Source organism: Haliotis cracherodii, unplaced genomic scaffold, assembly GCF_022045235.1.
Source record: "Haliotis cracherodii isolate W230 unplaced genomic scaffold, xgHalCrac1.p SCAF_19, whole genome shotgun sequence".
Taxonomy (NCBI): Eukaryota; Metazoa; Mollusca; class Gastropoda; order Lepetellida; family Haliotidae; genus Haliotis; species Haliotis cracherodii.
In genome coordinates, this window is record NW_027266274.1 from 7,485,571 (window position 1) to 7,511,462 (window position 25,892).

General features: G+C 43.2%; 1 protein-coding gene across 1 annotated transcript in view; it reads right to left on the reverse strand.

Annotated features, from left to right (window-relative positions):
- LOC139466723 (branched-chain-amino-acid aminotransferase, cytosolic-like) overlaps positions 1–25,892 on the reverse strand; it is a 60,690-nt gene that overhangs the window by 23,955 nt on the left and 10,843 nt on the right. Inside the window, 4 exon segments of the mRNA XM_071248373.1 lie at positions 7,527–7,646; positions 8,890–9,000; positions 21,977–22,177; positions 25,061–25,129. Of these exon segments, the coding sequence (XP_071104474.1) occupies positions 7,527–7,646; positions 8,890–9,000; positions 21,977–22,177; positions 25,061–25,129 (501 nt within the window).

Consider the following 25,892-nt stretch of genomic DNA (forward strand, 5'->3'; position numbering starts at 1 on the left):
TACACAAGGCCAGGACACATATTCCTTGTAAAGTCCACAAACAATAAACTCTAAAGGGTGTTGGCTTACGTTGAACGACAGAGTAGCCTAGATGCAGGACGGCACTTGACAACAAGTAGAAAGGATTGCTGCAAGCGACCTTTGAACATTTTTTTTTACAACTATTTGATGTGAAGTGAAAGTGGGAATTGTAAGAGAGAGTGATTGGCAGATTTGAAATAGTGGGATGACTCAGAGAGTCCAACACCTACAGTAAACCCTGCAATAGATGACCTCAGGTATATTGTTGTATGATGGCCGACACCTACAATAAATCCTGCAATAGATGAATGACCAGGTAAATTGTTGTATGATGGCCGACACCTACAGTAAACCCTGCAATAGATGACCTCAGGTATATTGTTGTATGATGGCCGACACCTACAATAAATCCTGCAATAGATGAATGACCAGGTAAATTGTTGTATGATGGCCGACACCTACAGTAAACCCTGCAATAGATGTCCTCAGGTATATTGTTGTATGATGGCCGACACCTACAGTAAACCCTGCAATAGATGACCTCAGGTACATTGTTGTATGATGGCCTACACCTACAGTAAACCCTGCAATAGATGAATGACCAGGTATATTGTTGTATCTTGGCCGACACCTACAGTAAATCCTGCAATAGATGAATGACCAGGTATATTGTTGTATCTTGGCCGACACCTACAGTTAATCTTGCAATAGATGACCTCAGGTATATTGTTGCATCTTGGATTGATGTTTCGGGTAAGAATTCTTCCCACAAGATAATACTGATTGATGACCTCTTAATTCTGTTATATCCACACACATTTTACTATTGCCATGGTGACACTGACAGCCGATTCACCGGCTACCCACGCACACAAGCTGACATTAAACTAATGCCGTAGGCCAAGGCACCTGCTACCTACACACAAGTTGACATTAAACTAATGTCGTAGGCCAAGGCACCTGCTACCCACACACACAAGCTGACATTAACCTGATGCTGTAAGCCAAGGCACCTGCTACCTACACACACAAGCTGACATTAACCTGATGCTGTAAGCCAAGGCACCTGCCACCCATGCACACAAGCTGACATTAAACTAATGCTGTAGGCCAAGGCACCTGCTACCCACACACACAAGCTGACATTAACCTGATGCTGTAAGCCAAGGTACCTGCCACCCACACACACAAGCTGACATTAACCTGATGCTGTAAGCCAAGGCACCTGCCACCCACACACACAAGCTGACATTAACCTGATGCTGTAAGCCAAGGCACCTGCTACACACACACACACAAGCTGACATTAAACTGATGCTGTAAGCCAAGGCACCTGCTACCCACACACACACAAGCTGACATTAACCTGATGCTGTAAGCCAAGGCACCTGCTACCTACACACAAGTTGACATTAAACTGATGCTGTAAGCCAAGGCACCTGCTACCTACACACACAAGCTGACATTAACCTGATGCTGTAAGCAAGGCACCTGCTACCCACACACACAAGCTGACATTAACCTGATGCTGTAAGCCAAGGAACCTGCCACCCACACACACAAGCTGACATTAACCTGATGCTGTAAGCCAAGGAACCTGCCACCCACACACACAAGCTGACATTAAACTAATGCTGTAAGCCAAGGCACCTGCAACCCACACACACAAGCTGACATTAACCTGATGCTGTAAGCCAAGGCACCTGCCACCCACACACATAAGCTGACATTAACCTGATGCTGTAAGCCAAGGCACCTGCCACCCACACACACAAGCTGACATTAACCTGATGCTGTAAACCAAGGCACCTGCCACCCACACACACAAGCTGACATTAACCTGATGCAGTAAGCCAAGGCACCTGCCACCCACACACACAAGCTGACATTAACCTGATGCTGTAAGCCAAGGCACCTGCTACCTACACACACAAGCTGACATTAACCTGATGCTGTAAGCAAGGCACCTGCTACCCACACACACAAGCTGACATTAACCTGATGCAGTAAGCCAAGGCACCTGCCACCCACACACACAAGCTGACATTAACCTGATGCTGTAAGCCAAGGCACCTGCTACCTACACACACAAGCTGACATTAACCTGATGCTGTAAGCAAGGCACCTGCCACCCACACACACAAGCTGACATTAACCTGATGCTGTAAGCCAAGGCACCTGCCGCCCACACACACAAGCTGACATTAACCTGATGCTGTAAGCCAAGGCACCTGCCACCCACACACACAAGCTGACATTAACCTGATGCTGTAAGCCAAGGCACCTGCCACCCACACACACAAGCTGACATTAACCTGATGCTGTAAGCCAAGGCACCTGCCACCCACACACACAAGCTGACATTAACCTGATGCTGTAAGCCAAGGCACCTGCCACCCACACACACAAGCTGACATTAACCTGCTGCTGTTAGCCAAGGCACCTGCCACCCACACACACAAGCTGACATTAACCTGATGCTGTAAGCCAAGGCACCTGCCACCCACACACACAAGCTGACATTAACCTGATGCTGTAAGCCAAGGCACCTGCCACCCACACACAAAAGCTGACATTAACCTGATGCTGTAAACCAAGGCACCTGCTACCCACACACACAAGCTGACATTAACCTGATGCTGTAAGCCAAGGCACCTGCTACCCACACACACAAGCTGACATTAACCTGATGCTGTAAGCAAGGCACCTGCTACCCACACACACACAAGCTGACATTAACCTGATGCTGTAAGCCAAGGCACCTGCTACCCACACACACAAGCTGACGAAGTGACATGGTTTCCCCACTACATTCCTCCTTAACAACCTGTTATCTCTGCCTCCTTGAGAGCTGTTGAGTGTCACAGTGCAGCCCCGAAGTCCTCGACAGAGATAAACTACAGTATACTTGAGATACATGTCTTCATCACATGGACTACCCCTACACCGGCTGGCACAAGGCTGTTGAGCACTGCCAGGCAGCCCCGAAGTCCTCGACAGAGATAAAACTACAGGATACTTGAAATACATGTTTTCCTCGCCATCCTACCATACTGGCTGGCACCAGGCATCAAACAGCACAGTCCGACAGACAACTACAAGTTACTGGAGATACACCCTCCCATCACATAGCCTCCACAAGACCAAGTCCCCTAACGACACAGACTACAAACTAGGCTACCCCCTCGCCCCGACTAAAGCTAGGAGAGATACATGTCTTCATGACATAAGGCTGGCTCAGGTGCAATGTCTTGTACAGGAGGCAGTGGCAGACCCTGTCCTAGCAGTCTGTTACCATGGTTACACTCAAGCAGACTGACGAAACATTTTGGTTTGTTACCATGATTACACTTAAAGTCTAAACATGACTGATACATTCTTAGCAGTCTGTTACCATGGTTACACTCAAACATGACATGCATTAATATTGGTCTGTTACCATGGCTACACTCAAACATGACATGTATTCTTAGCAGTCTGTTACCATGGTTACACACAAACACTGATGCATTCTCAACAGTCTGTTGCCATGGACACATTCAAACAGACTTGTTCATCCCTTACACCTGCATTCAGAAATCCCATTCCTTTCACCTGGGACAAACATCTTCAGCAACAACAGATGTATTAAGGTTGAACTCACACATGCCTGAATCACAAAACGCACTCATTTACATTTCTACAGCATACCCAGTAAACAGGTACAGTACGGTAATGGCTTATCTCCCTATGCGACCTCCAAGAACAAGGAAGGTGGCGCTGTTCCAAGGCAGGTAACAAGAGGAGTTCTGCACAGCCTCCTCCATACAATGCATACATTTATATTTCTACAGCATACCCAGTAAACAGGTACAGTACGGTAATGGCTTATCTCCCTACGCTACCTCCAAGAAAAAGGAAGGTGGCGCTGTCCCAAGGCAGGTAACTAGAGGAGTTCTGCACGGCCTCCTCCACACAATGCGTATTTCCATACAGGTGTTGTGAACAATGTCCCACCTACACAGGGGAACATGGTATAGCATCCTCTTATCGACACACCACGCTCACACCAAATCTATACCTTTTAGATGACAATGCCATTCAAAATTATTTATGTACCTCAATTTTTTTTAACTTGGATGGTACTAAGGTGATTAATTATGAGATATTAACTCTCCTTTTTCACCATCCTCTAGCAGCTGCCATGGTAATTTGTTACTAGTCGGAAATTAGTTTTACATTAAGTTTCTTTTCCTATCAGACATAAATCCATTGCAAAAACGAAACAAGAGCAGATGCTGGACGGGTGTACAGCATGACGAAATCTTCACAGTCACGCACACTAACTCTCTAAACAACATGACTCATGACGCTCCCGGTCTCCGTTTTGTTCAATAGACCAATAAATTAATCTGTAACCATTTCATCCATATCAAGATAACATAAATGCCTGATATGGGAAGATTAATTGCAACTACTGTGTATCAAGAGTAGACAAATAGAAGCATTCGCCATGATCATGATGGGTGCCATTCACTGTGTGGACAACATTAATCAAATTTACATGACAAATATTTTTCGTTTCCAATTTACAAACCGTTGAGAATTGAATTTCTAAGCTAGAGTTCTGAACATGTAAATTGTAATTTGAACTTCTAGTTGAACAAAACCGAGAGGATAATACAATGAAGTCAGGGGCGATGCTTGTTGGTGGCTTGAAAAAATTCAGAAAAACTTGAAAAATTCAGAAAAAACTTGAAAAAATCAAGATAAGCAGGTCAACACGTGCACATGATGTAAATTTCAACTAAAAAACTAGCTTTTGAGAATCATTCCTAAACTAATCACATAGGCCATGTGTGCTTACAACCGTGACACTACGGTAGGTTGAATAAAAGTCTGTAGCATAAGTTTGCAACCAAGAAGTCTTAAAAGTTGCAAAACTTATTCCTTCGGTGGCAGTTATTCCTTTCTGTTGTCTCTTCCAAAACTGTTTTCCTAATGAGTGATTCCAATGTTAAGATTTTCAACCTTATCATGTGTTAATACATAGGAAGCATAGTTCATATCAATGTTTGAACTTGTATCCATGGTTACCATGGATGCCCGATGGTAGCCATGGTAACGAGCTTCGCTGAACACAATGATGAAACAAAACATTGAGTTCAAATCCTTCCCTCTGAAGAAAAAGAACCTTAAACACAAAATTTACATTTTCAGAAAACTGTTGGTTTTAATATAAAATCATTTGATGTCATCCAACATTTTAAAATTCAGTCAGCAACAGTATCATCCATGTTTTTTCATTTGAAATTTTATCCTTCAATGTTTTGTTTCACCATGCAAGTACAAGAGCAATGTAGGAGTACGAGAAAACGGTGGAACCACGTGCCTATGACAGCATTATGGTGTTGTGACCAAAGCTACGCTGTGATTGGCTGTAGAAGCAAGGGACTCAACTCCTGCAAAGAAAAATGGCATCAATTCTGGCCCCTTGAACTGAAGTGGAGAAATATGGAGACAATAAGATTGAGCGAGTGAGTAGGGTTTTACGCCGCTTTTAGCAATATTCCAGCAATATCACGGTGGGGGACACCAGAAATGGGCTTCACACATAGTACCCATATCGGGAATCAAACAGGGGGCTTCGGCGTGATGAGCGAACGCTTTAACCACTGGGCTACCCGACTGCCCTGGAGACAATAAGAAAAGAAGATCTGTTTTATCCATGTTATCAACTAAAGATCACCCAGTTTTCTACTTTTTTTATTGCATGATTTAAAAAACCTTTGAGTATTGGTTGTCATTTCAGTTTCTAAAATCCAAAAGCATTTACTGAGGGTTTCAAATTGGTTCAATTCCAAGCATTGACTGATTGTCATCACAAATGATCTGAAGATATATTTAATGATTTTGGTGATGGCAAGACTCTTATCATAATTTTCTAAAATGAAAATATCCCCTGGACATTTGTCTCCAACAAAGTCACCGATATCAGCCATTGTGAGTGAGTGAGTGAGTTATTATTTAACATCACATGGGCAATATTTCAGCCATATCGTGACGAGTCAGCCATTGTGACAAGCCATAGAATGAAAGTTAGTGATCCATGCATGTGAAGTGAATGACAAACTTAAAATAATGTCTTGCATAAAGATCCCAAATCAGACTTGATGAGTGAGTGAGTGAGTGAGTGAGTGAGTGAGTGAGTGAGTGAGTGAGTGAGTGTCGTTACACAATAGTCAGCAATATCCAAACTATACTACTCAAAAGAAGTTAAAGAACACCTGATGTTTTCATGACTGAAGTTAATCTGTCATGGCATGACATATTAACTAGTCATAAGAAAAAAATCTGGTTCTTTAACATATTTCGAGTGGAACATATCACTGCAGCCTGTAAATTACCAGTGGTTGATAGCATGAGCAGTGACTTAACATCTCTGAGGTACAAACACAAAGTCCGCCAGGTCAAACATTTTGACCACCCAATCCTCATTTGAATGGGATTTTTTCCAACAAGCATTGGTTACTGACCCAGAACTGTGTGAGACCTCCATGGGACACAGAATGAGGTGAATAGACTTGCACAAGAGAGTGTGTTGGATTTTACGTTGCTCTCAGCAATATTCCATCCACATTCCAGCAAAGGGCTTCACACATTGTACTGGTGTGGGGATTTGACCCTGGTTGGTTTGTTTGTTGTTTAACGCCGCACTCAGCAATATTCCAGCTATATGACGGCGGTCTGTAAATAATCGAGTCTGGACCAGACAATCCAGTGATTGACATCATGAGCATCAATCCCCGCAATTGGGATCGATGACATGCATCAACCAAGTCAGCGAGCCTGACCACCCGATCCCGTTAGTCGCCTTTTACGACAAGGATAGTAATCTTTTACGGTAAGCATGGGTTGCTGAAGACCTATTCTACCCCGGATCTTCAGTGTGACAAGAAGACACTTGAACAGCTACCCCATCTTGCACTGGGACAACAGTCACTCACCCATGACAAAGACAATAGAAAATTTGGCCATGTGACATATATTTACACTATTTAAGTTAATTTCAGCAACAGCTGCTTTAATGTTGCCATGGATTCCATGACAAGAGTATTCTGAAAGCATGAGTGAGTGAGTTGATTGCAATCAGGTACCAGCTTAATTTGGGCAGAAAGTGATGCAGGTCAAAGACCTTTACCATTTTGGTGGCACCCACAAGTAGATGACAAATCTTATAATTGTGGCACAAGATTCACACAAAGAACAACGGATCCTGGCAGCTAAGGGAAGCAACTCTGCACAGCAAGCAACATGGCGACCACTGAGCAACCCTGCCCTAGACTTTACCTTATGGGAGATGAGGTTGAGCTATCCATGTGTATAAGATTCAAACTAAGACTTCGGCCACTTACAAAGGATAATAGCAACATGGCCAATGAAAAGTATGTTGTATGTTGTTAGGATAGTTGTATGTCACGAACTCCCTGTGGGCCGTGTTCTATGACTCGGGGTAGGGAACTTACGTCGGTGCCGATGAGAGTGGGTCTGATATAGAGGCTGCAGGCGTCAGAGTACGGCACCCACTCGCTGTCAATGCTGATCAGCTTGCTCATACACTTCACCAGCTCACCGCCGTCAAAAGTCTGAACAAAACAACTCAACACTATGAAGCAGGAGTCATCACATCATTATACAAATCCTACATACAAAGAAATTTGAGTTTTACATCTTTTTTCTAAGCTGCGTATTTGCGTAAAATACCCCAAAAAATATTTAAAACCCAATTACTTTCAATTAACATGCATACAGAAATGCATGCATATAATGAAAATCTCAAATGTATAAAAACAGCATGCGTAAATACCCACTGAACCTTTTTGAGCATGTGTACAATGGAGCAAATTTCCGAAACACAATTACGAGCTAATTTACTTTCCGAGTTAAGCCTATATTTAGAACCTTTATATACATCTAAAACATTCTTTTCTTTTTTTTTAAATCTCAAAATGTTTACTGATTTTGGGAAAACCCCAAAAGAGTGATGAATAGATGAGTGAAAAAATATTAGTTACCCAATAAAAAATGTAATAACCCAATATAAATAGAAACCTTTGAGTAAAATTCAATTCCTAAAAAAGTTATCTGGAGCCCTGAACTTGTAAAAAAACTAAAGGGATCATAAGGATCACAAAAACATGGAATTTTTATGTACATTTATAACAATTAACAACTTGGCCAATGCACCACAAAAAGTCTTAGGAAGTAAACCACAGCATTCCATATCATAGTCTGTCGATAGCATGATGAGTCTTCCTACCACTTGCCACAAGTTTTTGTACGTTTGTTTGTTGTTTAACACCACATGGCCCACCAATATTCCAGATAAATGACGATGGCCTGTATATAACCGAGTCCGGACCAAACAAACCAGTGATTGACATCAAGAGCATTAATCCACGACGTCACACATGACACTGTGTCTGACCACCTTGGCCCCGTTCCACAAAGTGATCTTAGTGCTACGTTGATCGTAAGCCTATGATAAAGTATGGGAGTTACGACCAGCTTAGCACTAAGATTGCTCTGTGGAACAGGTTCCAGGGCCCACTTGCACACAACGTATTGTAAGCCTATGTTAAAGTATGGGAGTTGAGATCACCTTAGCGCTAAGATCGCTTTGTGCAAGTGGGCCCTGATCCATAAATCGCCTCTTACGACAAGTATCAGTAGCTTGGACCTAATCTAACTGTTAAAACATGCATTGATGTCAAGTATGCCACCATTATATAAGAGTTGGTTTTCCTTCTCATACAATATTTTTTCCAGAAAAACCTTAAGCAGATTGGGTACAATATGATCCTTGAAGCAGACTTTCTGGTAACTCACCGGCAGAGCTGATCTTTCTGCAGTCCTGTTCATTCTCTTCATGTTTTCCATGGGCCGGAACAAGCGGATCTTGTTGTCCACACACCTGTAGGCCTTCATCCCCTCGAACAGCTGCAAACAAAACACAATGGATGTGAACAGGTATGTGATAGTGAGGACAGGTCACTTTTTAATAAGGGTATTTGTGATCTGTTTGGAGACACATTTGTTGGTAATATTATCGCAAAGTCCCGCAACATTCGCTTTGCCGTTTCAGAGGTGAGGGGAAAACGTAAAAGGTATTGACTGACATGGTACGACATGGCCACATGACTGTTAGTCTCAGAATAGTGAACACCAGGACAGGGTATGACATGGAAACATGAATGTTAGTCACAGACTAGTGAACACCAGGACAGGATATGACATGGCCACATGACTGTTAGTCACAGACTAGTAAACACCAGGACAGGGTATGACACATGACTGTTAGTCACAGACTAGTGAACACAAGGAAAGGGTATGACATGGACACATGACTGTTAGTCACAGACTAGTGAACACCAGGACAGGGTATGACATGGCCACATGACTGTTAGTCACAGACTAGTAAACACCAGGACAGGGTATGACACATGACTGTTAGTCACAGACTAGTGAACACCAGGACAGGGTATGACACATGACTGTTAGTCACAGACTAGTGAACACCAGGACAGGGTATGACACATGACTGTTAGTCACAGACTAGTGAACACAAGGACAGGGTATGACATGGACACATGACTGTTAGTCACAGACTAGTGAACACCAGGACAGGGTATGAAAGATGACTGTTAGTCACAGACTAGTGAACACAAGGACAGGGTATGACATGGACACGTGACTGTTAGTCTCAGACTAGTGAACACAAGGACAACCAAGCTGTCTTTTCGCCAAAATCTATTTTTCATAAACCACTCGTCAGAACTGAGCTGTGGACCAGTTGAGTATGTTTGTTTGTTGTTTAATACCACACTCAGCAATATTCCAGCAATATGATGTTGGCCTGTGAATAATCGAGTCTGGGCCAGACAATCCAGTGATTGACATCATGAAAACTGATCCATGCAAGTTGGCGAGCTTGACCACCTGATCCTCTTAGTCGCCTCTTACAAGTTTGGGTAATTGGGTAGCTTGGTAGGACTAATGGTGTCAATCCCTGTCCTTGAGCTGTAGACAAGCTGGGTATGACCAAGGGTGTCAATCCTTCAGTTGTAGACTAGCTGGGTATGACCAAGGGTGTCAATCCTTGCCCTTGAGCTGTAGACTAACTGGGTATGACTAATGGTGTCAATCCTTGCCCTGGAGCTGTAGACTAGCTGGGTATGACCAAGGGTGTCAAACCTTGCCCTTGCGCTGTTGACTAGTTGTGTATGAATAATGGTGTCAATCCCTGCCCTAGAGCTGTAGACTAGCTGGGTATGACTAATGGTGTCAATCCCTGTCCTTGAGCTGTAGACTAGCTGGGTATGACCAAGGGTGTCAAACCTTGCCCTTGCGCTGTTGACTAGTTGTGTATGACTAATGGTGTCAATCCCTGCCCCGGAGCTGTAGACTAGCTGGGTATGACTAATGGTGTCAATCCCTGTCCTTGAGCTGTAGACTAGCTGGGTATGACTAATGGTGTCAATCCTTGCCCTGGAGCTGTAGACTAGCTGGGTATGACTAATGGTGTCAATCCTTGCCCTGGAGCTGTAGACTAGCTGGGTATGACTAATGGTGTCAATCCTTGCCCTGGAGCTGTAGACTAGCTGGGTATGACTAATGGTGTCAATCCCTGCCCAGGCCCCCTTTCCTCAAAGCAATCTTAAACCTATGTAAAAATATGGGACTTATGATCACCTTAGTGCTAAGACTGCTTTGTCGAACGGGGCCCTGGACAACATTAAGATACTGCCAGGACTGATATGATTCTATTTTCCTAAAAAATAATCTCTTCTGAGAAAATATATTAAGTCATAAACAAATTACCAATCAACAAAACATTGTAAAAGCTAGAAACAAAGGGTCAGCTTAGTCTTTTAGTATGCTATTTGTGAGCACAACATCATTGGATCTTGTCTTGTCCTTCAAACAATTTAGTAGTCTTGGGGCAGCACAATTTTGCAGGCTGCTTCTTTCGTAACAGGAGATGTCAGTTTAATGTGGGAGGAAAGCCATGATGCATGATGTGGATGTTCATGAGTTTTGTGTTGACAGGACAATGATCAGAATCGAGGTGAATCAGGTGGAATCTGGAATTCAAAACTGTACTAGAGGGTTTGACAAAACACTCTTTACAGTTTTGAGGCAATTAACGTCAATGAAATGTATGTTGCACTCTTGAAAATTACATCTTTATCTATTAATGACAGCAGTTAACAGACATGGACTGCTGACTCCTGACTTAAGAATACAGGTCTTCTGTCTACATTCTAAACTGCACTTGAAAAATGTTTTCGAAAACAAGAAATCAGGACTTTCATTGGGGTGGAACACAACCATTTTAACTAAACATGATTCAAACTAAACTAATGGAACTAGTTCGTGTAATTTTTTAATCAACAAGGTCGGTAACTTGTTGAAACAGTACCAACCTGTCATGGAACTGATTTGTTAAAATTAGTAAACAGGAGTTGTCTCCCTTTCTACATGAACTATTCACCAAACGGGACTTTTTCAACAGGTATCATGGCATCAAGTTACAAAGGACTCACAAGTCCACACAATGTTCTAATCTACACTTGAATTTAAAAGCTCAAATTCATGCTAACCAAATATTTGTACATGAACTGAATTTCACTGCAATGAGCTTGCTACATTTGCACCCTTCCAACACACTCGAGTGTAGTGTTGACAGTCAGCACACAGCCTCTCTCCACCCATCTCTCCAGGTGTTATGGGCATTGTGCCATCACACAAACCCTCGCACTGCGTGACCCTGCACAATGCACCTTCATCCTCATCCAGATCAGACAGAGTCCCCATCGTCATCAAACTTGTCATGATTAGAAAAATGTGCAAATGGGAAGTGATAAAATACCATACACAGGTATGAGAGCCTGGGGTGCTTGTATTGTAACGCTAGGCCCATTATGGTCATTATGGTGAGGTGAGGTGAAATTGGGTTTAACGTCGCATCCAAGATCATTGCACCTATATAGCGACGTGCATTAGTGTGTGTGTGTGTGTGTCTGCTTGTACTAGTCCGGACTGATTCCGATTTATAGTGCTGGCACACTGAGATACCATGCCGCAGTTTAACATGAATACCCCACTCAGACACAGTATACTGATTCCAAGCCGACCAGTCCTTGCTTTAGCCCCTTAATGCCGAGCGCCAGACAGGGTAACAACAAGTACCATCTTTTAAAGTCTTATGACGCGGCAGGGGATCCAACCCCGGACCTTCCGCTCTCCGGGCGGACGCTCTACCCCCAGACCACGGTGGCGGTCGGAGACATGATGGGGATCATACTTGAATATTCAACATGACTGATCATAACTGACAAGTTTGAGACCAACTCGAAGGTTAACATTAGGCTTTCTTTCTTTCTTCCAATAAAAACATGACGCTGTTAATTCCAGTTCCTATGAAGCCATCTTGATGTACCTTAGCAGCATCCGTATATTCAACCAAGCATCTCAAACTCAATCATGTTTTCATCTCTGAGTCCAATCTTTAAGTCTCTCCAACATTCTACTCCCGCACCAAATTAGTTATCTCAAGATTTTTTAATCTTAAGTCAATGTTCCTACCACCTCCCCTCAATGTTGTCCCTTCCCTACCCCTCAACCTTTTAACTCTTCTTTCCCTCATCCACAACGCCCCCCACACCTCCTCCTTTCTCTCCCCTACCCAATTCTAAAATCAACGGTTCCTAGCACCTCCCCTCAAAGTTTGCCTTTTCCGACCCAACTTTTTTACTTGTTCTTCCCTAATCCACAACGACCCCCCTTCCCCACAATTCTCATCACCTCCCCTCAATGTTGCCCTTTCCCCTCCCCTCCTCCCACAGCGACCGCCCCCACCTCCCATGTCCCCATTTCACTTTTACTACACAGACCCCACAACATCCATCTGGCATCTGTAACAGTCTAACTACCTTCAACATAAAGGACGGGTATTTCGGCTAGGGTGTTGCCGCCATCAGGGGAGCAGTAAGCGGAACATGTTTTGTTTAGCGTGGAGGGGTATTGTGGCGTTCACCCGCAGTAACTGTAGATACAGGTCTGTGTACTCAGCAATGCCCATCCGACCACGAATCTTCTGTTAGCTGCGCTTTGTCAATACACAGTTATGACATGTGACAAAGGCTGTGAGGTGCGGACGTCACAATGCTGTCACAGGGTCTACATTGTCGGCAAGCAACAGCAACAACAGCAACTTCTCAAGGCACTTCCTCTACATTATCTACCCTTGTTACACTCGGTACCAGGTACCCATTGTGGTACCCGACGCTACAGCGCCAAATACAGATGCATATTCTTTTGACAAGATACACCGAAGCTTTTGTCGGAGCAGAAAAGGCCGAACAACAGAGATAGCCAAATACACACAAATTACTTTGAACACAACCTGTTCTTCAACTAATGTTCAAGCCCAGGACTTCTCACAATTAAATTTGAAAATTCAAATATGCTTGGTACTTATGCATGTGGTGCCGCCCATATTATGTATTCAAACTGTAACACTTGTATAGAAAATGTAATAACAGTTCAAGTACATTATTTACAAAGCAGGGAATGTAGGACATCCTTGATATGAACAATGAACACCCACTTTCTCACTTACCAACACAAGAGCAGAGGTTTTACAAAAACTGAAAGCTACTGTGAGCAAACTTCCAACTAATAGTGACAGTACAGGCATTCCCATTCATTCCGTGTTTACATTATCTCCCAATACAGCTGGCAAACAGACCAAACAAATTAGACACTTGTTCAACCTCGTTGTGAAATCTATGGATTTGATATTTGTTTCCAGATCAATTAACACAACAAATAATAACATGGTGTCACCAAGTGTATCCTCTTCACCACTGGTCCTGCCAACCATTCAAATATGTCACAATACATTGGAAGGAAAAAACTGTTCACAAAACATATATCACAGGACTTACAAGCTTAATAATAGGTTTCCTTGTTCCTGTGTGAAAATACAAGGTCAGATTTCAGAAACAGTCATCAGGAAAACAGCATCCCCTATTCAACTGTTTTCTCCAGGACCCACTTGCACAAACAACCTTAGCACTAAGACTATTGTGAGCCTATGTTAAAGTATGGGAGTTACGATCATCTTAGCGTTAAGATCGCTTTGTGCAGGTAGGCCCAGGAGCCTGGGGTGTACCCTCCTCTGTATCAGGGGGAACACACAAGTGTTTTTTGCTTTCTCTTATGATATTGACATATTCATCTGTAAAGGGGCACACAGAACACTGATTATATGCTCTCGTGCCAGGCTACACTTGTGGGTAGTTTTATCATGGCAACATAACTGCATGGTCCTAGTGATGTACCAAGGTAGCATGAAGTCCCATTTCAGGGCAACTGGAAAGTATACCACCATTCATCAGAGCAAGTTGCTTGCACATTATCCATGCACACAATCATGATGTCCCTTACCATATCAGGAAGGTTTATTACCAAAATCAGTACAAGACCCAACTCACTCACTCATCCACTCTCAGCCACTCAAGGTCTCTACCGCTCAGCACTTGCTAAGAACCCAAACTGTTGGTGTCCAAGAAACAGCTAGAAGTTGCAGCGCTACCATAATGATGTGTTGTAAATGTCACTATCAACTGTTCAGGGACCAGTTCAAAAGTTCCCTGAGTTTTGAGACAAACCCCCCTACCCCCCAAACAAAATTAATTTCGATATTGAGGTCCCAACTTCCAGTTTCTCGTTGCTGTGAACAATCAGCATTAATTAACTGTTAAGTGTTGACTGTTGCTGTGAACAATCAGCATTAATTAACTGTTAAGTGTTGCCTGTTGCTGTCACCTATCAGCACTAATTAACTGTTAAGTGTTGCCCGTTGCTGTCACCTATCAGCACTAATTAACTGTTAAGTGTTGCCTGTTGCTGTCAACAATCAGCACTAATTAACTGTTAAGTGTTGCCTGTTGCTGTAACCTATCAGCACTAATTAACTGTTAAGTGTTGACTGTTGCTATCACCTATCAGCACTAATTTACTGTTAAGTGTTGCCCGTTGCTATCACCTATCAGCACTAATTAACTGTTAAGTGTTGCCTGTTGCTGTCAACAATCAGCACTAATTAACTGTAAAGTGTTGCCCGATGCTGTCAACTATCAGCACTAATTAACTGTTAAGTGGTGCCTGTTGCTGTCACCTATCAGCACTAATTAACTGTTAAGTGTTGCCTGTTGCTGTCACCTATCAGCACTAATTAACTGTTAAGTGTTGCCTGTTGCTGTCACCTATCAGCACTAATTAACTGTTAAGTGTTGCCTGTTGCTGTCAACAATCAGCATTAATTAACTGTTAAGTGATGCCTGTTGCTGTCAACAATCAGCACTAATTAACTGTTAAGTGTTGCCTGTTGCTGTCAACAATCAGCACTAATTAACTGTTAAGTGTTGCCTGTTGCTGTCAACAATCAGCACTAATTAACTGTTAAGTGTTGCCTGTTGCTGTCAACAATCAGCACTAATTAACTGTTAAGTGTTGCCTGTTGCTGTCACCTATCAGCACTAATTAACTGTAAAGTGTTGCCCGATGCTGTCAACAATCAGCACTAATTAACTGTTAACTGCTGGCTTCCAGTTGTCCATTGCAAATCACCTGTCAGAGCTTATTAACTGTTGACTTCCCTTGTGAAGTTTCCACCTTTGTTATCTTATTACTTTTGTTGTTCTTTCAGGTACATATATATGTTCTCTGCTTCATAGAATTTATTCACCTGATAAAGGAGTCAGTATATACTCCGAAACGTTGTGTTCCTCATACTAAGAAGGGGCAGTCGGTTAGCCTAGTGGTTAAAGCGTTCGCTTCTTATGCCAAAGTCCCGGGTTCGATTCCCGACATGGGTGCAATGTGTGAAGCCCATTTTCTGGTGTCCTCCGCCATGATATTACTCGAATATTGCAAATAGCGGCGTAAAACCATACTCACTCATACTAAGGAAGCTGACATCGACAAATTCTCTTCCTTAAAAGTTATACACTGAGTGTCACTAACTTGAAATTCAAACATTTCTCAGAAATTACAAATATACATATACCGGCAACAAAAAATGCCTCCAGGTAGGTTACACCCAGTGTGTACAGTCCAAATGTTATATACTGCAAGGTATCCACGATGGAATACCCACAAACCAGCAGCTTCATGCACCCTGTGGACGCTACCCCATCCAACAACTCTCCGAACCACTGATTCTCTGTGCGGTGACCATGACCCTGTGATCAGCCAAGCGGTGCCATAACTCGGGCACCGGCACCACCTCTCCTCTGCTCCACTGCCCACAAAACCAGACCCCAAACAGAACAAGGATGTCTATTGTTGCGTTTAGCTTTGTCATCTTCTTGTTAACTTTTCTTGCAAGGGTGTGAGTGGATGAAGGCAGACACACATTATGTCCAGAACAATGCCGTCGTGGTCTTTTGTCCACCCACACAAAGCTCCACATACCTGGTATCGGGCTGCCCAGCCGCCTGTGTAATACATCATATCAAAGCTAGTAGGATATAATCTTCATATTGTGCCGCCATTGTGTTCCATGGATGCAACAATGCAGCATCTCCTTACAGCATGGCCTATTGTAGTCTTCTACCTTCTTCTCATGATACACTTCAGTCGGGCCTTTTGATGTACAGTGCAGGCTCTATATCAGGAGACATCTTGTTGATTTGATTTTAAGATTTGGGGCAATTTTGAGTTCGCTATAAATCCACAGTAGTTGGAAATGGGACTCGTTTATTCTTTTTTCAGGTTCAAACGAAGAAGCTGGGTTTGTCACTGCTTTCAACAGTACTGAGATGGCAATGTGACTTAAGCTTGGGTTGTATACTTCCCAGGGAGCAGAGAATGAAAATCGAGTGTATTGGGTAATAATGTAGTTCTTAGAGAAGACTTTAGGCTGTGGATTTGGCACATTATGAATATTATTATTATTACTAATATTATTACTATTTCAGATTACATATTAACACAAAACGTTTGCGAAACATAAAAGGACCCTGACAGACCGAGGAGCATAATCGGACAAATTTTGGCTAGAAGTCAAGTTTTACGATTTGGGTCTCATGGTTCGCTGGCGAGGGACTAAAGTTATTCGCAAATCATGAAACTCAAGCATGTGAATTTAATTGTGAAATTGTCTGCAAAGTTAAGGTCCATTTACACAAGCTCTGGAGGATGCTGGGTTAAAAAGAAAACATTAAAAATAACCATAAATTGGTGCTAAATTACAAATGAAACTTTCACTGCAATGCACCACATTTCAAAGCTATATTGTATACAGACATATTGACAATAGTTTTATTGTTGCTGAGCAGACGGCAGTGTTCACAGCCATGAAATTGTGATGTGCAATATACATGAAATATGATACTTAATCCCATAAAGGAAAGGCATATATTTAGTTTAGAAAAGAATAGAAGGTGCCGACATGCTACTTTTGAATCTACAATGACGACAGCGGTGTGACGATGCATACATGTTGTTATGTGGCATGTATATCAAACTAAGTACGCATTACACAGATGTTTTCGTAGAAGATGGGCTGCAAAATTGTCAAAACCTTACCCTTGTTTCAACATCTGGATCTTATCAGTTATGTATATGATTTTCCATACGTTTTTCAGTAAAATTTGTTGGGAAATCATTAAACACAGAAACATTTGTAAAGATATTTGTTCCATTTTATGATTGTTTTATTGAACAAAGGCCGGAAATAGAATTAAATCATATTTTGCAAAAGAGTATTTTTGAACACATAAACATGTTATCAGGATCGCCATCAATAAGGTGAATTGAAAGAGTGAGTGAGTGAATTGGGTTTAACGCTACTTTGAACAGAATTCCAGTTATATCGCGGCGTGTCAGCTTGATGTGGGAGGAAAGCCCGAAGTGATGCAGGTATCAGATGTTTACCACTTCGGTAACAACCAACGAGCACGGGTATTGTGCTGACAAACCCAGAAATATAACCGCACCAAACAGGATTCAAACCCATAAGCATAGGTTCCTGGTGTTCCCAAGGGATGCAACTCTGCAAATTGTGACACCTTAGACTACTGGGCCAGCCATGCCCCAGTGATATTGAAATAAATCAAGTAACAAAGAGGGTGCTTGGGGTGGTTCTGTGAATGGCACATGAAGAGTTACTTCCCTTCCCCTAATAATCTCCCAGCTCCTTCCCAGCGCGTGACAGTATGGAAGCAGCCATTACAAGAATCTTGAAATTTGCCCTCTGACCACAAAAGAAGTCATGTTCATATTTCTGTTTATGTCATTGGAAATGCCATCATAGTGAAATTTGAAAAGGCTTATGACGGACCCTATTTCCCAGATGAGGTTCGCTTTTTGTCTGTTTGATTGGATTGGTTCGAGATTGCAGACAAATAGAAAATCAACCAACTTCTCCCCTACATTCTTACTACACCAATTACATGATAGTTGTAAAGACACAGAAATTCAAATTGACAAAGAAAATAATTTAGTAAGGGTGAGAGTATTCAGTGTCACGTCAGTCATCACTTGTTTGTAAAAACAGTCAGTCGTTGTAGCCACCTTTTTGTTTGTTTGTTTGTTGTTTAACGCCACACTCAGCAATATTCCAGCTATATGACGGCGGTCTGTAAATAATCGAGTCTGGACCAGACAATCCAGTGATTGACATCATGTGCATCGATCCATGCAATTGGGATAGATGTAGGCACCTATCACAGTGGGGAGCTTTCACTGGTTGCAGCAGTAGTGGTCGCCGCTAACAGTGAGTGAGTGAGTGAGTGAGTATGGTTTTACGCCGCTTTTAGCAATATTCCAGCAATATCACGGCGGGGGACACCAGAAATGGGCTTCACACAATGTACCCATGTCAGGAATCAAACCCAGGTCTTCGGCATGGTGAGCGAATCGCCGCTAACAGGATATGGCTGTGAGGAGGTTGATTGATCTTCCAAGATCATGTTTTAATATTACTTTCATTTTTGTCAACAGCGTGAAGAGGGAACAAAAACTGTGGCATAGTATCTCAGTGGGCTAGCACCATAAAATCGGCATTGGTCCGGACTAGTACAAGCAGCCATACACACGCATGTTGCTATATAAGTGCAATATTCTTGGACGTGATGTTAAACCCCATTTCACCTCACCTCGTTCTTGACCCATGCTTGCCGTAAAAGGCGACTATGCTTGTCGTAAAAGGTGACTATGCTTGTCGTAAAAGGCGACCATGCTTGTCGTAAGAGGTGACTAACAGGATCGGGTGGTCAGGCCCGCTAATTTGGTTGATGCATGTCATGGTATCCCAATCGCGTGGATTGATGCTCATGATATCAATCACTGGATTGTCTGGTCCAGATTCGATTATTTACAGATCACAATCATAAAGCTGGAATATTGCTGAATGTGGCAAACAAATTTTGACCCAGTATTTCTCATTCTTGACTCCTTATTTCTCTTATCCATCACTTTCGTAGGTTATGGGTAAGTTGACCCATAAGTATTCAGCAAGCTCAGTGTACTATTAAATATACAATTCTTATAATTATTTTGGCAATATTCCAACAATATCACGACAGTACACCAGAAAGCAGCTGCAAACGTTGTCCTGATCAAACCCAGGCCTTACTACAAATATCCCACACAGCCAAATTATGAATAGAACATCACTTCATATCATAGACATGCATGATTATCTTGCCTCACCTACAAATAAATACAAAGCAGAATATCAAGTGAGAAGCACACTTGTGTTACTACTTGCACCATTTCGTTCTAAGGTTAACGAGGCAGCAACTGTGAGGCCGTGTTATTGGAGGAACTCATGGTAACAGGTGTGGCAATGACGTAAATATATCAGCAGAACTCACAAAAGATTGGGTGACAGGGGCAAAAAACTGCTGAGGTGATGCTTCGTGATTTTATGGAAAGCAGGATGAGTCATTCTGCTCTCATTAGCACCAGCTTCGGATCTCCACCAGACTGAGGAGCCCAGCCCAGGTCCAGCTGTACCAGACAAATTGTGTAAAGGACCGTGTACTGGACCATGGACTGGACCGTGGACTGGACCGTGGACTGGACCATAGACTGGACCGTGGAGAGGACCATGGAGGGGACCATTGACTGGACCATAGAGAGGACCGTGGAGAGGACCATGGACTGGACCATGGACTGAACCATGGACTGGACCGTGGACTGGACCATGGACTTGACCATGTACTGAACCATGGACTGGACCATGGACTGAACCATGGACTGGACCATGTACTGAACCATGGACTGGACCATGGACTGGACCATGTACTGAACCATGGACTGAACCATGTGCTGGACTGTGGACTGAACCATGGACTGAACCATGTGCTGAACCATGGACTGCACCATGTGCTGGACTGTGGACTGAACCATGGACTGAACCATGTGCTGAACCATGGACTGAACCATGTACTGGACTGTGGACTGCACCATGTACTGGACCATGTACTGAACCATGGACTGGACCATGGACTTGACCATGGACTGAACCATGTGCTGGACCATGTGCTGGACCATGGACTGAACCATGTGCTGAACCATGTGCTGGACTGTGGACTGAACCATGGACTGGACCATAGACTGGACCATAGACTGGACCATAGACTGGACTGTGGACTACTGAACCATGTGCTGGACCATGGACTGAACCATGTACTGGACCGTGGACTGAACCATGGGCTGGACCGTGGACAAGACCATGGGCTGGACTGTGGACTTGACCACGGACTGGACCATGGACTTGACCATGGACTTGACCGTGGACAGGACCGTGGACAGGACCGTGGACTGGACCATGTGCTGGACCGTGGACAGGACCATGTGCTGGACCATGTACTGAACCATGGACTGGACCATGTACAGAACCATGGACTGAACCATGTGCTGGACCAAGGACTTGACCGTGGACAGGGCCGTTGACTGGACCATGTACTGGACTGTGCCACTCATACAGAGTTATTGGGTTCCCAACAATTGTCTTGTCATCTCTTCTCCGTGTACCATTTGATATGTTACATATATCTACTTCAGGATAATCACTTCATCATTGTACATAGACGATCAAAATGGAACAAACGTGAAAAATGTCACATGGAATCAGGCACAAGAACACAACACGGTCAAGGTATGATCACGCAATCACCCAAATCCCTGACCCTGACCACCAAATCTTAAGTATGCGTCTCACGACAAACATAGGTCCAACTTGTTGCCTCGGACATAATGGAAAGTCCCAAAAATGTCAAAATATGAATTGAAAAAGGCATCAGTTCATCACCTGGCTGAAGTATGAGTGTAAAGTTTCAGTTCTACTCCAGAAAAGAACTTAACTGGACAGTGCGTGAGTGAGCTGAGTGTAACGCCACTTTTAACAGTATTCCAGTTATATCACGGCGTGTCAGCTTAATGTGGGTGGAAAGCCCGAAGTGATGCAGGTCTAAGACATTTACCACTTAGGTGAAACCCACGAGCACGCGTATGGTGCTGACAAACCTACAAACATAATCGAGGCGAACCGGGATTCAACCCACAATCATAGTTTTCTGGCGTGCCCAAGGGACGCAACTCTGCACAGCGAATCGCGGCGCCTTAGATGACTGGGCCACCCGTGCCACCTCTTGACCGGACAGAAGGACCGATGGAGCCCAGAAAAAATTAAAAAGCAGTGCCTCATCCAAACAAAATTTAGTGACAAAAGTATTTTATATTCTAAGAAAGTGTCATCGAAAACAATTCAGATTTCTGCTGACCTCAATCTGCTCCATGGCCTTAATATGGACAGCATATCCAAACGGAAAGGTATTGGTTTTGGAAATCGAATTCCAAAACAAAACATCATTGCCATTGAACATTGACTCACCTCTGTGGCATAGTGAAGAACCTTGGCGGCAGGGTGCATCTTGAAGTCGTGGACAGGAACAATCTCTGGTGCCTTCCATCCACCATCCTTGCTCCACGCCACCTCCAGCATGTGGTCGGAGAAGTGGTGTCCGAACACCAGCTTGTCATTTGGGGGTTTGGGCTGTGGGTCATCCGTTAGGCTAACCTTCAGGTCATTGTACTGAAACAAGGAAGCAGTGCCGGACATAAGCGGGAGACCCATAGCAGTGAGTGAGTGAGTGACATGTGTTTACACCCCTTTCAACAGTATTCTTGTTACAATACGGCTTGTCAGCTAGATGTGAGAGGAAAGCCCGAAGTGATGCATATCTCAGCCGTTTACCACTTCGGTGAAACAAGCCTACGTTGCTGAAAAACCTGAAAAACATAATCAAGGTGAACCGGGATTCGAACCCACCATCACAGGTTTCTGGTGCGCCCAAGGGACACAACTCTGCACAGGAAACTGCGGACTCGTGCCCCTGAGTCTCTGTTCGTCAATCTATGACAGATTAAAATGAGCAAGACCATTGCAGTCTGTGCCAAAATCATATGAATCTGCTTGCCCAAACTATGCTATGAGTATCGATGACTTTGATAATATCAGTGAGTGAGTGAGTGAGTGAGTGAGTGAGTGAGTGAGTGAGTGAGTGAGTGAGTGAGTGAGAGTGGTTTTACGGCGCTTTTTAGCAATATTCCAGCAATATTAGAGCGGGGACACCAGAAATGGGCTTCACATATTGTACCCATGTCGGGAATCGAACCCGGGTCTTCGGCGTGACGAGCTAACGCTTTAACCACAAGGCTACCCGACTGCCCCTTGATGTTATTAGACTGTTACTAGCTGAGTTCACTAGAGCAAACAGGATTTTACTCAACTCGGTTTTTGATTAGTTGGTTGGATTTTTGTTTAACGCCGCACCCAGCAATATTCCAGCCATATGACGGCGGTCTGTAAATAATCAAGTCTGGACCAGACAATTCAGTGATTGATATCATGAGCATCAATCCATGCAATTGGGATACGATGACACACATCAACCAAGTCAGCAAGCCTGACCACACCATCCTGTTAGTCGCCTCTTACCACAAGCATAGTCGCCTTTTATAAAAAGGAAGGCTTGCTGAAGACCTATTTTAACCCAGATCTTCAAGGGTGTTTTCCCAAATGAAAATCCAACCATGTAGCTCAAGTAACACAAACAGAACATTAGAAGTTGTCCACCGGTCCCCAGGGAACATGGGTTGATGTGCCCCCTATGTTAGTTCCTGTTCCCCGAGCTATGAAGGGAACATAAACGACATAGAGGGTACATTATCAACTGTAGCAGGATAACGAGGGGTACTTGGGGTTTTATGTGTCTCGCCTTAGGTATTATACCACCAATGTGACCAGCCAGAGCCACGTACCCCTCGTGATCCTGCTACAACGAATCTATCTTACCAACATGTTTTAATGTGAAATTGTAAAAGAATTAACATAAATTCAAAATTGATAGAAAACAGTTGTTCGATTAGGCTTATGTTAACCTGCCCTATGTCACGTGACTTCCACTGACTCGGAAAAATCGGCAGCCCTTTTGCTTGGAAGCGGGGTATAAGGGATTTATTCTGCCTCTCAGATATCCATGTGCAGCCTGTATTGCTTGTGGCGGGGTATAAGAGAATTATTCCCCTGCTGACAAATTTACTTTATTACTTGCCCGTGAAGAGATCACCCGTTTAATAAACATACAGCTGTATTACACATTACTCTCAGAACAAGTTCCACGAACAAATATTGAAAGCTCTCAACATCTCTTGGCTTACACAACGACATTGCGTGTGGAGATGATAGATCACTGAGAGGAGCTTATGCACACTCAATGATCCCAGCAAACATGTTGCTAGGCTGACGTCACATGACATTATTTCGCCACTGGATCTTTGAACAAAATTCCACAAATTACGTTATCAGGTATTGTGACTTGATGTAAACTTTGAGGAGCAAGGCCCCATTCCACAAGGCGATCTTAGCGCAATAACAGTCGTAATTCTATGTTAAAGTATATGAGTTACGATAACCTTAGCGCTACAATAATTTTGTTGAACGGACACCTGATTTCTAAAGGTGGACCGTGCGCGAATAGTTGTGGTATCTGACTTGCTTTTGCTCGTCAGATTACGGAACTATTCACTCATTTCATAAGATTGGTATTCTATATAGCCTCCATGGCGGGTTACACAGTATTTTATCAAGAACACGTGGACCAATCAGATCTCATCATTCTGACATGGAGGTATGATAACAACAGAAGTCACCTGAGGGACCGGTGGACAACAAATTTATCTTACTGCACACATAATTATACTGCAGGTATGTCTTATGCATTGGTAAAAATACCACAGTTAGGCATTTATCCACTTAGCAGACGACGGAAAACAAACTTAGAGTTATTCCCCCTAGATCAATTTCAATAGGGGTGGGGTGTGTGTATTGTTTACGCCGCTTTTAGCAATATTCCAGCAATTTCACGGCGGGGGACACCAGAAATGGGCTTCACATATTGTACCCATGTCGGGAATCTAACCCGGGTCTTCGACGTGACGAGCGAACACTTTAACCACTAGGCTACCCGACCGCCCCAAATTTCAACAGGAAAATATTGCGGTTGGTATGTTACAAATGTAATGTCAACAGTTCGGCAATTCGAGCAGGTAATATAAGAAATTTAGCAGGGTAAATTGAAAATAATAGAATGCCAATCAGAATCCGACATTCTTGTGTAAGGGAAGATAGGTTAAGATATGACACTCATAGTACGCCATTAAACTTTGTGGACGAAAAGTTGGATCCTGGTTTGGCCAAGGGAAGCAACTTTGCACAAAAGTAAATTGTGTCACTTACACCAAAAGGCACCAGTGCTGACAAAAACGGTCTTCCATTTAAGGGTTTCCCAGGGATTTTGGAGGTTTGCTCAGAGAGTGTTTCAAACAAGGGACCCTTAAAATCTTTAAATTTTAACATTAGGGTTACAAGGACCATTGGACAACATTTTCCATCATCTGTGATATATGCACTTACTCTGAATGAGCTGCCAACTGTATAGCTCCTGACTGACTTTCTGCCAGAGTGGATGATGAGTCTTGTTACCTTGAAAAGAAGAGAGAAAAGATGAAAAAAACGTTGTTGAAGCATGTACTGTAACATGTGACATGTGCTGGAACCATTTGGCTATAACAGGTGCTTGAACCATGTACTTAACATGCTTAAAGCATGTGACTGTAATGGGTGCTTGAACCATGTGACTGTAACAGGTGCTTGAACCATGTACATGTAACTGTAACAGCTTGCTTGCTTGCACTCAGCAATATTCCAGCTATATGACGGGATTGATGACATGCATCAACCAAGTCAGCGAGCCTGACCACCCGATCCTGTTAGTCGCCTTTTACGACAAGCATAGTCACCTTTTACGGCAAGCATGGGTTGCTGAAGACCTATTCTACCCGAGAATCCAATGGAAAGGAAGGGGGAAACTTTCAGAATTACTGCTGCCTGTCAGCTAAGACGGATGATGACTCGACATTAATCTTCTATTGAGCAAACGTTAATTCTAAAGGACCAGTGGCACGCTTGAAAACACATTTCTATTTCTGACTACCAAAGTTTCACTATTTATTAATTTATCAATGGGCCGATTTAACATTCAAAACAACAATTGTTGTATATTTAACAAACAGCAGAGTTAACCATGGCTGCCTCATTAAACCTATTCAGGGCCTTGTCAGGCAGAGTGAGTGAGTGAGTTTGGTTTTACGCCGCTCTAAGCAATATTCCAGCAATATCAGAGAGGGGACACCAGAAATGGGCTTCACACATTGCACCCATGTCGGGTTGTCAGGAAGAGTCAAAC